Genomic DNA, 11912 nt, shown 5'->3' on the forward strand with positions numbered 1-11912 from the left:
CCCCTCATTTCCCTGGGGCAGTCACTGAGACCAGGGACAGCTGTGAGCTGTCCCTCTCAGGTCACAGCCACCTGCATGCAGCCCCAGGACCGGCTCTGGCCCTGCAAGCAGCCCCATGCCTGACCACTCTGCTGCCCAGCTGGGCGAGGGACCTTACAAGAGGAAGTGCTCCTTCCAGACAGGGTTCAGGGTGCTGCTCTTGACTTCGGTGACCTGGATGCACTTGGCTGGCAGTGGGCCGCCACGCTTGCTGCCCTTGCGGAAGCTGAAGCGCTGCTCCTTATGCGAGCCTGGCTCCCGCGGGGTGCCCGAGGCCGGCAGGATGCCCAGCATGCAGTATGGGTCACTGAAGCCTGGGACACGGTGGGTGCTTCAGCCTCTGACCCCAGGCCCTCCATCCCTCCATGGCCACAAGGCCTGGGTGCGGCCAAGGTCCCGGCTGGTCCCCACTCACCATTGGGGTCTTTGGCCAGCAGGTTCTTGGCACGCATGACGGAAACTTTCAGGGCGTACGTAGGGGCCTGCAGGCAGAGGGGTGCCGAGGGACCTCCCAGGGCTCAGCATGGACATGACAGGGCCCTGCCCTGTGCCCGCTTCACCCCTTCACCCCTGGCCAAGGGCACTGCGGCAGGTCAGTGTCTGCTTGGGTGGGCAGCAGCCTCACCTTGGCCTTCTTCACGCGCTCAATGGCCTCAGCATGCTCTTCGGGGCTGGTGCTGAACACCTGTGCAGGGCAGGCAGGTGTGAGGGCCCAGGTGACCGCTGAGGCGGGGCTGGCCATCATCCCGGGGACCTCAGGGATGGCCCCAGGCAGGGATGCCTGGTTGCAAACCTCGCGGGTCGGGGGAGAACACAGGTGAAGAGGAAAGGTACGTCTGTGCATCCATCCTTCCTCCTGAGTGTCCATCCCTTGGTTTGTCCTTCTTTCTACCCTTCTCTGTGTGTGTCTGTCCATCGCTCCATCATTCTGGGTGTGCCTGTCAGCCTGTGTGTGCGTGTCTGCCTGCACGCACATGTGTGTGTGTGTGTGCTGTTCGGGTAATGAGAATGTCAGCAGGTACGGGAGTGGGTCAGGGGTGGGCAGTGGTCTGAATCCTCAGAGCAGGGCAGGCCTGGCCAGCAGGGTGGGCGGGGCTGACAGGGCTCACCTGCTGAAGGTAGCTCAGTAGGGCCTCCTGGTCGTTCACCTGCTCAGGGCCCATGGTTCCTGCGCGGTGAAGGACCGTGTACAGGGCTTCCTCATAGAGCATCTCCACCTGTGGGTCGGGTGGGGAGCACACCTGAGTCCAGGCCACCCCGCCCTGTCTCTCTTCAGCCCTGGCCACAGAGGGGTCTCAGCCTGCTTGTGTCCACCCCCTGCATGCCCAGCCCCCAGCCTTCAGCAGCCCCCCTCACTGGCAGAGCCCAGACTCTGCCTCAGTACCTTTACACCTGCCACGCCCTCCACTGGGGGCCCCTCCTCACGTCTGACCTCCGCTCCTTACTCACTTCCATGGGAGGCCTGAGCCATCCACTCCTGCCACCTTTGCTATCCACCTATCCCCAGACCCTGGGCCCAGCACACAGTAGACATGTTCACAGCCCCTCCCTGGGGCCAGACCCTGTGCCCCTCACCTCCTCCTGGGTCAGGGCTCTCAGGCCACGGTTGGGATCCACGGGCTCAGCGGGGGCTGGTGAGCCGCTGCGCAAGAGGACCTGTGAGGAGGGCACTGGGGTGAGGGCCTCCGAGGGTAGGGATCCTGGCTGCCCCCCCAGGATCCGCGGCCAGCCGGGCAGGGATTGCTCCAGGGAGGGAGGGAGTCGAGGGGCGGAGGCTGGAGGCAGAGGGGGAAGGCTCTGGGGAGGCCTGGCACGGTGCCCCCATGCGGTCAGCAGGCCCGAGCCCTGTCCTCACCTCGGGGCACGGCAGGCCCTGTCTGCCTTCCCCCTTCTTCAGGATGCGGCGCATCTGGGAGAAGAACTCCACGCCATCCCCAGGTTTCCTGTGGGAAAGGCCAGGCTGGAGGTCAGCTGATGCTCCTGGAAGCTCATGGCTCACAGCACGCACCAGCCCCTGCCCGGGACCAGCAACCAGCCCACACGACCAAGGGGGGCCTCCCGGGTCTCTGCACAGCTGGGGTGTAGTATGACGGGCACAGTGCACCCCCTGGCCTGGGGTTTGGGCCCTCCTGGGCTCTCCTGGGGGCCTGTGCTGGGGCAGCTGGTGTGTGAGGTCCAGTGAGGATGACTGTGTGGGGTGGGGCCGTGGGCACCCACCAGGCCCCTGTGGGGGGCTCCTGAGGGTCGGCGCTGGTGCTCCCCGGCTCCTCCTCGGTCCTCCGGCGGAAGGACGGGCACACCTGCACCTGCCTGAGCACACTGCTCTTGATGTCCAGCAGGGTGGACATGGCGGGCGACCTGTGGGTAGACAGCACAGCCGGGGCCTCCAGTTTCCACTCGTTCATTCGGTCAGTGGCACTGCCACACTGTCCCCAGTAGTCACGTCAGGTGCTACATCGAGCAATTACTGAATTAAGCAAAAACCCACAGAAGAAGCCGCATTCCTGACGGGCTGGAACAGCCTCCTGATGGGACTGCCCGTGGTGCAGGAGGAGGAGCGCCTCCGAGGGAGCAGTGGCTGGTGGCGGGGCACCTGGCACCATCAAGGCCACCAGAGGCGGGGGTGGGGACAGCAGAGGCCCGGGAGCCCACCCCCAACCCTGGACTGTGCTGGGTACCCAAGGGGCCATGAGAACTCCTGCTGGTGGCCTGGGCAAGTTGCTTGGTCTCTCTAAGCCTTTGTGTCCTCATCTGCAAAATGGGAGACCCCTGCAGGGTAGCTCTGGGGATGGGACAGGGCTGTAAGAGGTGACAGTAGTGCTGGGCACAGTCCTTGCTCCATCGCTGGGACCTGCTGGATTTCACTGGGGGGGGGCAGTTCTTCCACGCTCCCACCCGCTATCCATCCAGGGCTGGGACCCTGGCCGTGTCCCTGGGATCTTAGGACAATGCGACAGGGAGTGCCTCTGTCTCCTGGGGGCTTCGCTCGGGGGACCAAGATGTGGGAGAAACTGTCTCACTCAGCACCCACAGGCTACTCTGGGCCAGGGCAGGCAAAGGCCCTGGAGGAGGCAAGCCCTAGCCAGAACCCCGGAGATGTCCTGGAGAAGGGCCTGGGCAAGAAGAGGCCAGTGGGCACGGCCAGTGGAGCCGCAGCCACCACACCTGGGGCTTCCCTGCAACCAGGCCTTCAGCCCACGTGGCCAAGATGCATGAGAGGACTCACTGGGGGTCCTTACCCTCCAAGCACAGCCAGATCAATACCCTATCCTCACCCCGTGGGCTGCCCCCCGAGCAGAGCCTGCTCCCCGCAATCAGTAGAAATGAGCCATGGAGCAAGTCCTGCCCTTCTGGAAAGTGCTGGGGTGGGGGCCACAGCTCCCACTCCCAGACCCCTGTGTTGCCATGGCAACCGAGCCACTGTGAGCATCCTGCTTGCAGCAGCCCAGATGTCTCGGCTGGGACAGCAGGGCTCTCTGCCAAAGGGAGGAATAGAGCCTGGGCCCAGGAGCCCCCTGCCCACGCACCCGCTGAAGCCACCTCAGTCCTGTCGTCCTGTGGTGTGGCCAGAATCTGTGTGCGGCAGGGCAGGGCTCAGACTGAGCAAGTCTGCAGTCCGGGGAGGGGCTGGAGCCGGTGACCCCAGCAGTGGGCACCTATGAGTAACAGGACACCTTCCTGTCCAGGTGGCAAGGCCCTGGGAGTCCCCTGGAATCTCTTGGCTCGTACTCATGGCTGTTTCCAGTCTCCCCTAGCCCAGCCAGCCTGGCTCAGGGAGGAAGGCCGGCTTGCTGTCACACCTGCATGTCTCCTCCACATGGACTCACTGTCCCCTGAAGACCCCAGAAGGAAGGGCAGGATGACAACTAAGCGGCTGCAGGCCCTCGAGCCCGCCTGTACCACCGCACGCCCAGGCCCAAGCACCCACTTCTCCCTGCGTCATGCAACAGCCTTGGGCCCTGAGCTGCCCCCGAAACCCCTGTGTGGTCTCCTCACTCTCCCGGTTAAGACTACAGGGGAAAGGGCACCTCTGCCGCTCGGTGCACCCCCGGGCTCCCTCCCCAGGCTTGTGGCTTCTGGGGTACAGGACACATCATGCCCCCGACTATGCCCCATGGGGGCATTTGCACTCAGGGGCCCCTTTCTAGCTGATGCTCACTTGCCAACAGAGGCAACTGTCATCTTCATTTGACAAAATAGAAGACAGGGACTCAGCCAGATCCAACTCTACTCGCCTGGATCTCCGGGGCAGTGAGTGGCGGGAGGGCCAGGTCAGAGCCGACTCTGGCCGGTGTGCCCGGGCCAGCTCCCCAGGCCATGCCCGCTGCTCAGAGGTCACACCCGTGTTGGGGGCAGTCCCCGTTTAACCTCTACTGCCTCTTTCTCCAAACCTTAGGCTCTGCCAGGAGAGCTGGGGCCCGGGGCACGCCTGGCACGTTGTGGTCCTAAAGAGACTTTGTTGAGGGAACCAGACCCCTGCTCTCAGCTGTGTCTGTCTGTCTGTCTCTCAGTGGTCCAGGGCTGCTGGCCTTGGTCTGAACCCACTCCCAGCTCAGGCCACCACCCCAGACAGCACCCCGTCCTGCTTCCTGATGCTCCAACCCTGGTCCTGTGGACCCAGCAGATGTGCTCTCACCTGGCCAGACCCGAGTGCTGGGGACAATAAGGGCGAGTGGTGCATCCCCCTGTGGGCGCAGAGCTCGAGATCCCAGAAATCAGCCCCCTCTCCTTCACACGTGTCAGTGCCTCCCCCGTAGCCTCCCCCCAAAGATGGGGGCTCCGCAGCTTGGGCATGCGCTTCCAGAAGCTGGTGCCCCTGCAGCCAGCCCTGAGGTCCCCAGGGGGCCGGTCGTCACGGGCCCCCCCTTCCCCTCCATAGCTGAGCGGAAGAGGCCGCTCCCCCCGCAGCCCCCCAAAGCCAGGGGAGCAGCCGCCAACTGAGCTGTTGCCAGGGCAACCGCCAGTTGCGTCTGCGTGCGACAGGGGCTACAGGGGCTCACAGTCCCAGAGACAAATGTGACGCAGGAGCCAAGGGACCTGAGCTGCAGGGACTGAGGGTGTCTTTGAGTGAACAAAATGTTCCAGGTGGGGGGCACCCCTCCTGATGATCCTCAGACCAGCCCCAGAGAGGGGGAGCTGCTCTGCTCCCCTCATCCGGACAGGGAAACTGAGGCCTGGGGTTAGGGACCTGTCCAAGGCCACAGAGCCAGCAGGAGGCCTGGGATGGAGTCCAGGTCTCCCCGGCTCTGGTGTGCAATCACTGAGCCCCTGGGATGTCCCGAGTCCTGGGGTCCAGGTGGGCTGGCCTTCCCCTCTGCTGAGCGGCACCTCCTGGTGCCCTCCCTCAGGCTGTTGCCAGGATGGGGGCAGCCGTGGTGTCTGGGCACAGGTGTCCAGGAGAGATGGCACATCCTGGGGTCCCAGAAACTCCTCCAGTTCCCCCTGGGAATCCTGGGCTGCCTGGGCAGCTGATGACCTCGCTGCCCCCAACAGCCCGGCCCCTCAGCCAGCCGGCACCTCACCCAGAGCTGTCACCAACAGTGGGCCTGTGGCCGACCCCCAGGAAGCACGCACTGGCTGCCGGAGGCCCTCAGCCCGCAGGGGGCAGGAGCGAAGTGGGCACAGGGCGGCAGAGGACCCCCCCGCTGTCTGATGGGCCCCGATGGGACTCCTTCCTGAGCTCTCCATCGCCATCCCTGCTCATGCCTGGCCACCAGGACCAGAATCACAGCTCCTGTTTGTCCAATGAGCAAAGTGAGGCCAGCCAAGGCGCTGATGCCAAGCCAGCACCAGGGTCGAGCAGAAACGGACAGGCCTGCCTCGTTCCAGGGCTGTCCCCGAGGTCCAGGTTGCATGGGAAATGGCAGCTCTGCAAAGCAGATGTTACTGGCCCATTTCACAGCCCAGGGCTGGGGTGACCTGCCCAGAGCCAGGACTCAAACCCAGCACTCTAAGCCAACAACCTCCTGCTGGTCTACTTGGGGGCTCAGGTGGCACCGAAGCAGGTGAGTCTGGGGGCAGCAGAGCTTAACCAGAGAACCAGACGTGTCTCCCTAGTCAGTGTCCCCAGCAGCTGGCTGGCCACCGTGGAAGTGAACAGACACCTTCAGAGTGATGGGGTGCTTCCTATGGGAATTTGGCCCCTGGGGACTTGGGGGTAGGGGTCCCTGGTGCTGGCCTGGGTGTGCGGCAAGTGGCCCACTGACTTGGGCACGCCCCCTGCCCCCCACACATGGCCGTCTTCACTCTCCTACTGGGTTTCCAGCTGTCTTCTCTGTGGCCTCACTGACTCCCCAGTCAGTGCTCCGTTGCGCACAGTGACCATTACAAATGCTCCTCCCCGGGGGGCTCAACCCAACCTCATCTCTGGGGAGGGGCCTGGGAATCTTTATTTTAACCAGCTCTGTAGGCCGACCTAGCACTCTGTGAAGCCTGAGACCAGCTGTAAATGGCTAGCCAGATGCTTCTAGAACGAACGCAGGAAAAATGAAATTGCTCCTGTAAGTTCTTGCTCCGATGCCCCTCCCACCCGCCAGCCCAGCCCCCTCCGAGCCGTCTCACCCACCTGTCTCTACCGCGACGTCCCTCCATCCCACTTCTCTCCCCGACATCCCCTCGCCCCTCCCTCCCGTCCCCCCTCTTCTCAGTGAGCCTCAGGGGGCCCCCCAGTTCTGTCGGGGTCTTGCCCCCATTGGTGGGCGGGTGGTCCGGGGCAGTCTGGAAGCCGGTCCGGTGAGTGTGTATTTTTTTTAACATCCCCTCCAGACAGGTGAAGGAAGGTGCGGGGCTTGCACGACCGGGGACTTCAGTGAGGCTGGGGTCCTGCGAGGACCGGCGGGAGGGTGGGAGGGACCGGACGCCGGGGGCGTCTTCCCCCCCGCAGGTGGCCCTGGGGTCCTCGGCCCCGCGCCACCTGCGGCCTCCGCCGGGGTAGGGACGCCGTGGTCGGAGCGGGGTCCCCCTGCGCATCCCCGGGCCGGCTCTGGACGCGCTCGGCGGCCCGGGCAGTGGGGAATGGAGGTCGCTGGCGTCCTGTCCCCTGTCCCCCGCGCCCCGCCCGCTCCTGCGCTTCTAGGGGACGGTCCGCGGCGGGCGCCAGGCGCGGGCAGAAAGAGAAACGCCCCCAGACCCGCTCCTCCGAGCTCGCGCCCGCCTCAGTTTCCCTGGGGCCCAGGGTGCGTCTTCGCGACCTCCCGCCACCCTGCGCCTCGGGGGCCTGCCCGCGCCCCCCAGGGGTCCCGGCGGAGGCGGCGCAGGAGCCCGACCCGGCGCGAGGTGGCGGCGGCCGAAGGGGGCCGACCGGGCAGAGCTTCGACGGCGCGGGGCGGGAGCCCGCGGCACTCACCGGGGACCGGGCCGCGAGGGCGCGGGGACGGGGCTCCTGGGGGCGCCGCGCTCGGCGCGGCTCGGGGGACGCCGAGGCAGCCCGACCGCTCGCAGCCGCGCGCGCCGACGACTGAGCGCTGGGGGCCGAGCGCCGCGGCGGGCGGGGGGCGCGGGGGCGGGGCCTGGGCTGCTCGCTCCGCCCCCGCCCCGCCCCCGCGTCCCCAACGCCCAGGGGGCAGGCGAAGGTCCCTGCGCCCCCGGGGCCTGGCCAGGGAGCCCCCTCCCCCGGGGGGGAGGCGCGGAGCTGTCAGTCCACCCACAGGTGGGTGTCGAGCAGGGAGCAGGCTCCCCTCTGCGTCAGGACCCCCTCCCCGGGGCCCCAGAGAAGCCAGAGTCACCGAAACCAGCAAGACATGCGGGGCACGCAGCGCAGACTTTTCTGGAGGGCTGCGCAGCCGTCTTGGGAGTGGCCCTCCCAGCCCAGCACTGTCCCCAGCATCAACCTGGAGTCGGCCTGGGTCTGGGGACTGTGCCACTGCAGGCCTAACTGCTCCCTCTTCTCAGAGGGGACAGTCCACACTCGGGTGAGGGGGTTCTGCAGACATCAACCCAGGACCCCCAGACAACCCTGACCACCTGTTGAGGTGATCATGCCCATGGCCTAGGGGAGGGCCCCGACGCCCAGGTTGTGCCACGTGCCAGGCCACAGCCAGCTGGAACCCCCAGGCCTGGGCTGCACCCTGGCCTGGGCTCTTGCCAGCCCACCCTCGTGGCCCCCTCTCTGGGCCAGTGCCCCCCTCAATCTCCATCGCAGTGTTCTGGACTGGAGTGGTGCACTGCACAGTGGCCAGCTGGAGAGCTTGTTAAAACAGATGGCTGGGCAGCCCCAGACCCGCTGATCGCCAAAGTCTGGGCAGAGATTGACCATCTGCATTTCTAACAAGCTCCTGGTGGGCCTGGGGTCCTGGCAACACACGTGCAGAACTGTGGGCGCGGCTCTGAGGTTCTGGGCCTGTCTGAGGGGCACAGGGTCCTTGGATCCTGGCCCTGCCTTTGGCTGGTCCTGCTGGGTCCTCAGAGCACCACACACTCGGGGGATCAGACTGGGATTTGGAGCTTTCACCACAAAGGACTTCACCTCTAATGGTGGGGCTCCAGGCAGCGTGGGGAACAGAAAGGCCTGGCACCCACTCCAGCTCAGGCCCGGAAACAAGGATGGTTCACTCCGGGTAGGCCAGGGGTCAGCTGAGCTGAGTGGAGGGCTAAAGGCTGGAGGAACAGGATTCCAGAGCAGCTCCATGCAGGGAGGCCCTCCCCTCTGGAAACAACTCACCTGTCATTCCCCAGCACTGCCCATTACTTGGCGGGAGCGGGGGGAAGCATGGCCCAGCTTCCCTAGCCCAGGGAGACCCAGGTGCTTCTCCCCTCACCCTAGGATGGGGAGACACTGCTCTGATGGGGCCACCACCTGTCGCAACTTTTAGATCCAGACTCACTCATATCCATGCAGCCAGTGTCTCTGTGCAGGACAAGCCCCAGAAACACTGGGGTAGAGGGGAGACAGCACTGCAGGGTCCGGGGACAGAATGCAGGGTGGGGGGTATAATGCATGATGGGGTGGGACAGAATGCAGGGTGGGGGGGTAGAATGCAGGGTTGGGGGACAGAAGTGCAGCACGGTGGAGTGGGTCCTCCTAGAAGCTCTGCCCCCAGGCCCTGCTTCCATTCTGACCCAGCACAGCCAGGCACATGGGGGTGGGGATGTCAGGAAACTGCTTGGGACAGAGATGAGTCAGGCGACAGGGGAGGGGACCTGGACCTGGTGCCATAGCTGCCCCTTGGCTTCTTTCTGCAGGGGACGTGAATCAGGGTGGGGGCTGATGTCCTTCCCTGGGGGCTGGCAGGCTTTGAGCCGGGATCTCAGAGCTGATGCCCCCAGCCCCGCAGTCTTGCGTCAGGTTCTGCCAACCTGTTGGCACAAACACAGGCCTGGTTGCCATGGTGATCGTAATGGCTTTGGGGTGAAGAGATGAGACTCGGCAGCTGCTGTAAACAGGAAGTTAGGAGGGGCAGCTGCCAGGGAGGGGGCCCCTGCTCCCACCCCTGTCCCAGGCCCTGAGGGGCTGGGCACCGGTGGCATTGCGCAGAGGAACCAGCCCTAAGAGGAATACTGAAGCCTGTTGGGGCAGAGGGCCCCCAGAGACCTCACCACCCTCTCTTACAGATAGGGAAACTGAGGCCCAGAGGGGGGAAAGGGCTTGTCCAGGACTTAGCCTTGGGCCTCAGCTTCCCCAGGAAAGGATAACCCCCAGGGCTTCCCTCCACAAACACTTCCCCGGGAGGGAGCGATGGTCCCATTCCTAGCCGACCCCTTTATTCTCCCGATCTGTTCTGAGACTGAAGTCGGCCCATCCCCCTTCCATCCCCACTCCCCGCGCTGCCTGGGCCTTAGTTTCCCTCACTGGTAAAATGCAGATAGCACCTGCACCCACCCCTCAGCGGGGGGTCTCGCGGAGCCGATGCTTGTTAGCGTCAGCTGCGCCCTCCTCCAGCCGACGGGGGTGGGAACTGCGGCCTCCATCCGCCTCGACCTCCAGGGACTTGGGGACAGGCTCTTTCCTTCAGGGACTGTTTCCGCCTCCATAGGCTGGGGGTGGAAACCCATCCTTGTGTGACCCCACAGCCGGGAGGGAGGCGGGCCGCCCCACAGCGGTGCCTGTGGCCCAGACCTGGCTCTGAAGGCGTCACCGTGGCCCTCTGCCCCAGACCCCGAATGCGGGCGGAGCCGTGCTTGGCGGGCGGTGAGGGGGCAGCGCGGGCGCCCATGTCACAGCGGGATAGGGCACAAGACACCCTGCCTAGAGGGGTCAGGGCTGGCCTGCGAGAGGTGGGGTGCACACTGGGTAGCTTTGGGCAGGAAAGGATCTGGCAGGCAGGGGGAGTGGCTTTTCCTCCTTAGGGCCGGGAGGAAAACACCAGGCTCTGAACAAACACTGTGATTTCTGCCGAAGCGCAGGGAGACAGGGTCCACCCACGGGAGGTGCGGGGGCGGCTCGGGGAGGCCCACGTGGCCGTCCACGGTTTTCGTGACGCGCGATTCGCGCCCCCTGGCGGCAGCCCTTGGAATTGCAGGCACAGGCTCTTGGCAGCGGGCTCCTCCCACCGCCCTCCGGGCCCCCAGCAGCTGTCAGGTCAGAGGCAGGGAGGGGGGCGGGCCACGGAGCCGTGGGGGCAGAGCCCAGGGACTTGGGCCAGGGTCCCCGCCTGCCCCGGGCTGGAGGACCCTGAGGACTGAGGACCCTGTCCCATGGCCTTCACCATCCTGGGTGGTTCTGCCTGCAGAGGCCGCTCCAGGTGGGAGGGGGTCTGGCCCCAGGTCTGGTCCCTGGCCTGAGATGCTGGCTCCTGGGGTGCAGTGGGAAGCTCAGGGAGAGTCCTGTAGCTAGCAGCTGACAGGTGGGGCCTGCGCCAGGCTGGGGTGCTCTCGGGCCTCAGACCTGAGGTTTGTGTGGGACCCAGGGGAGTGTGAGGGCCAGACAGGGCTTTGCAATTCTTTGTGAGACCAGGGCAACCTGGCCACAGAGCGCCATCAGTTGTCTGTCCATTGGGCCTCCCCGTCAGGTGGTGGCTCATGGGTGAGTGTGCCAGGGGCCACCTACCAGCAAGGGCGCCTCCTGCACTCACCCCTTTGTGAAGGGCCCAGGGGGCAAAGGGCGGGCCATCTCAGGAGGCAGAGCTGGGAGTGGGCCGAGCACGCAGCTCCTCCACCAGCATCATTCTCTGCACAACTGGGGGCTGAGGTGCCCTTGTCGCCGGCTCTGGGGGCTCCAGATTCCTTTCTCAAAGGCAAGACCCCCTTGGAGGGGTGGGCAGCATGAGCACGGAGCAGGCCCCTCTCCTCAGAAGGGCATCCTGGAAGGAGGGGTGGAAGGGTCACCTGGAAGGGCAGAGGCCTGGGGGGACAGTGACCAGCCTGAGCCCTGCGACATTCATTTGCTGCAGGAGCTCAGGGAAAACGACCTCCTGACAGATGCTAGAGCCCTTCGGGTCTGGGGACAGCAGGGTGGATAGGACCCAGCACTCCAGCCCCAACCGGCCCCATGGTCCAGAGCCAGCCCCCTCCGTCGGGCCCATGGCCTCTGCAGACGGAGTCACAGCATATGGAGACCTCCAGATGAGCCTCCTGGGCCCCTGAGGCGGGACACCCCCAGACTCAGCAGCAGGGTCAGCTGGGGACAAATCCCCAACCAGCACTCCTTGGGCTCCTCCCTGCTGGAGCCAGCTCAGACCGGTTCGAGCCAGCCTAAGTCAGTGCTGGGCCCTCCAACCTGGCAACTTGTCGTCATGGCAACCTCAAACTGGAGGCTGCCCGGCTCAGAGCCTGAGCAGGGTCTGATGCACAGCAGGAAGGCCTCGGGCTTGCCAGTCGGGGCACGAGGTGCAGGCGGGCAGGCGTGACACGGCCATGCTGGACTGAGTGGGCCAGTCCAGGGGGCCCCAAGGGGACCCACAGCCTGGCCAGGAACCGACCTGGAGGCTCCGAGGAGT

General features: G+C 65.4%; 1 protein-coding gene across 5 annotated transcripts in view; it reads right to left on the reverse strand.

Moving 5' to 3' along the window:
- The window catches only part of BAIAP3 (BAI1 associated protein 3), a 15598-nt gene extending 8081 nt beyond the window's left edge, over positions 1-7517 (reverse strand). The window contains exons 1-8 of one of the 5 annotated variants that reach the window (XM_023616663.2): positions 7385-7517; positions 2257-2397; positions 1895-1982; positions 1615-1695; positions 1149-1256; positions 665-724; positions 455-521; positions 158-353 (exon numbers count right to left, since the gene is read on the reverse strand). In XM_023616663.2, coding sequence (XP_023472431.2) covers positions 158-353; positions 455-521; positions 665-724; positions 1149-1256; positions 1615-1695; positions 1895-1982; positions 2257-2387 — 731 coding nt within the window. In that variant the 5' untranslated portion in view covers positions 2388-2397; positions 7385-7517. Of the gene's footprint in view, positions 1-157; positions 354-454; positions 522-664; positions 725-1148; positions 1257-1614; positions 1696-1894; positions 1983-2256; positions 2398-4675; positions 4886-7384 lie in introns of those variants that run through there. The other 4 variants (XM_070231169.1, XM_023616662.2, XM_070231168.1 and 1 more) reach the window with 4 other exon arrangements.
- Positions 7518-11912: the final 4395 nt, after the last annotated feature.

Source organism: Equus caballus, chromosome 13 (genome assembly GCF_041296265.1).
Source record: "Equus caballus isolate H_3958 breed thoroughbred chromosome 13, TB-T2T, whole genome shotgun sequence".
Lineage (NCBI taxonomy): Eukaryota > Metazoa > Chordata > Mammalia > Perissodactyla > Equidae > Equus > Equus caballus.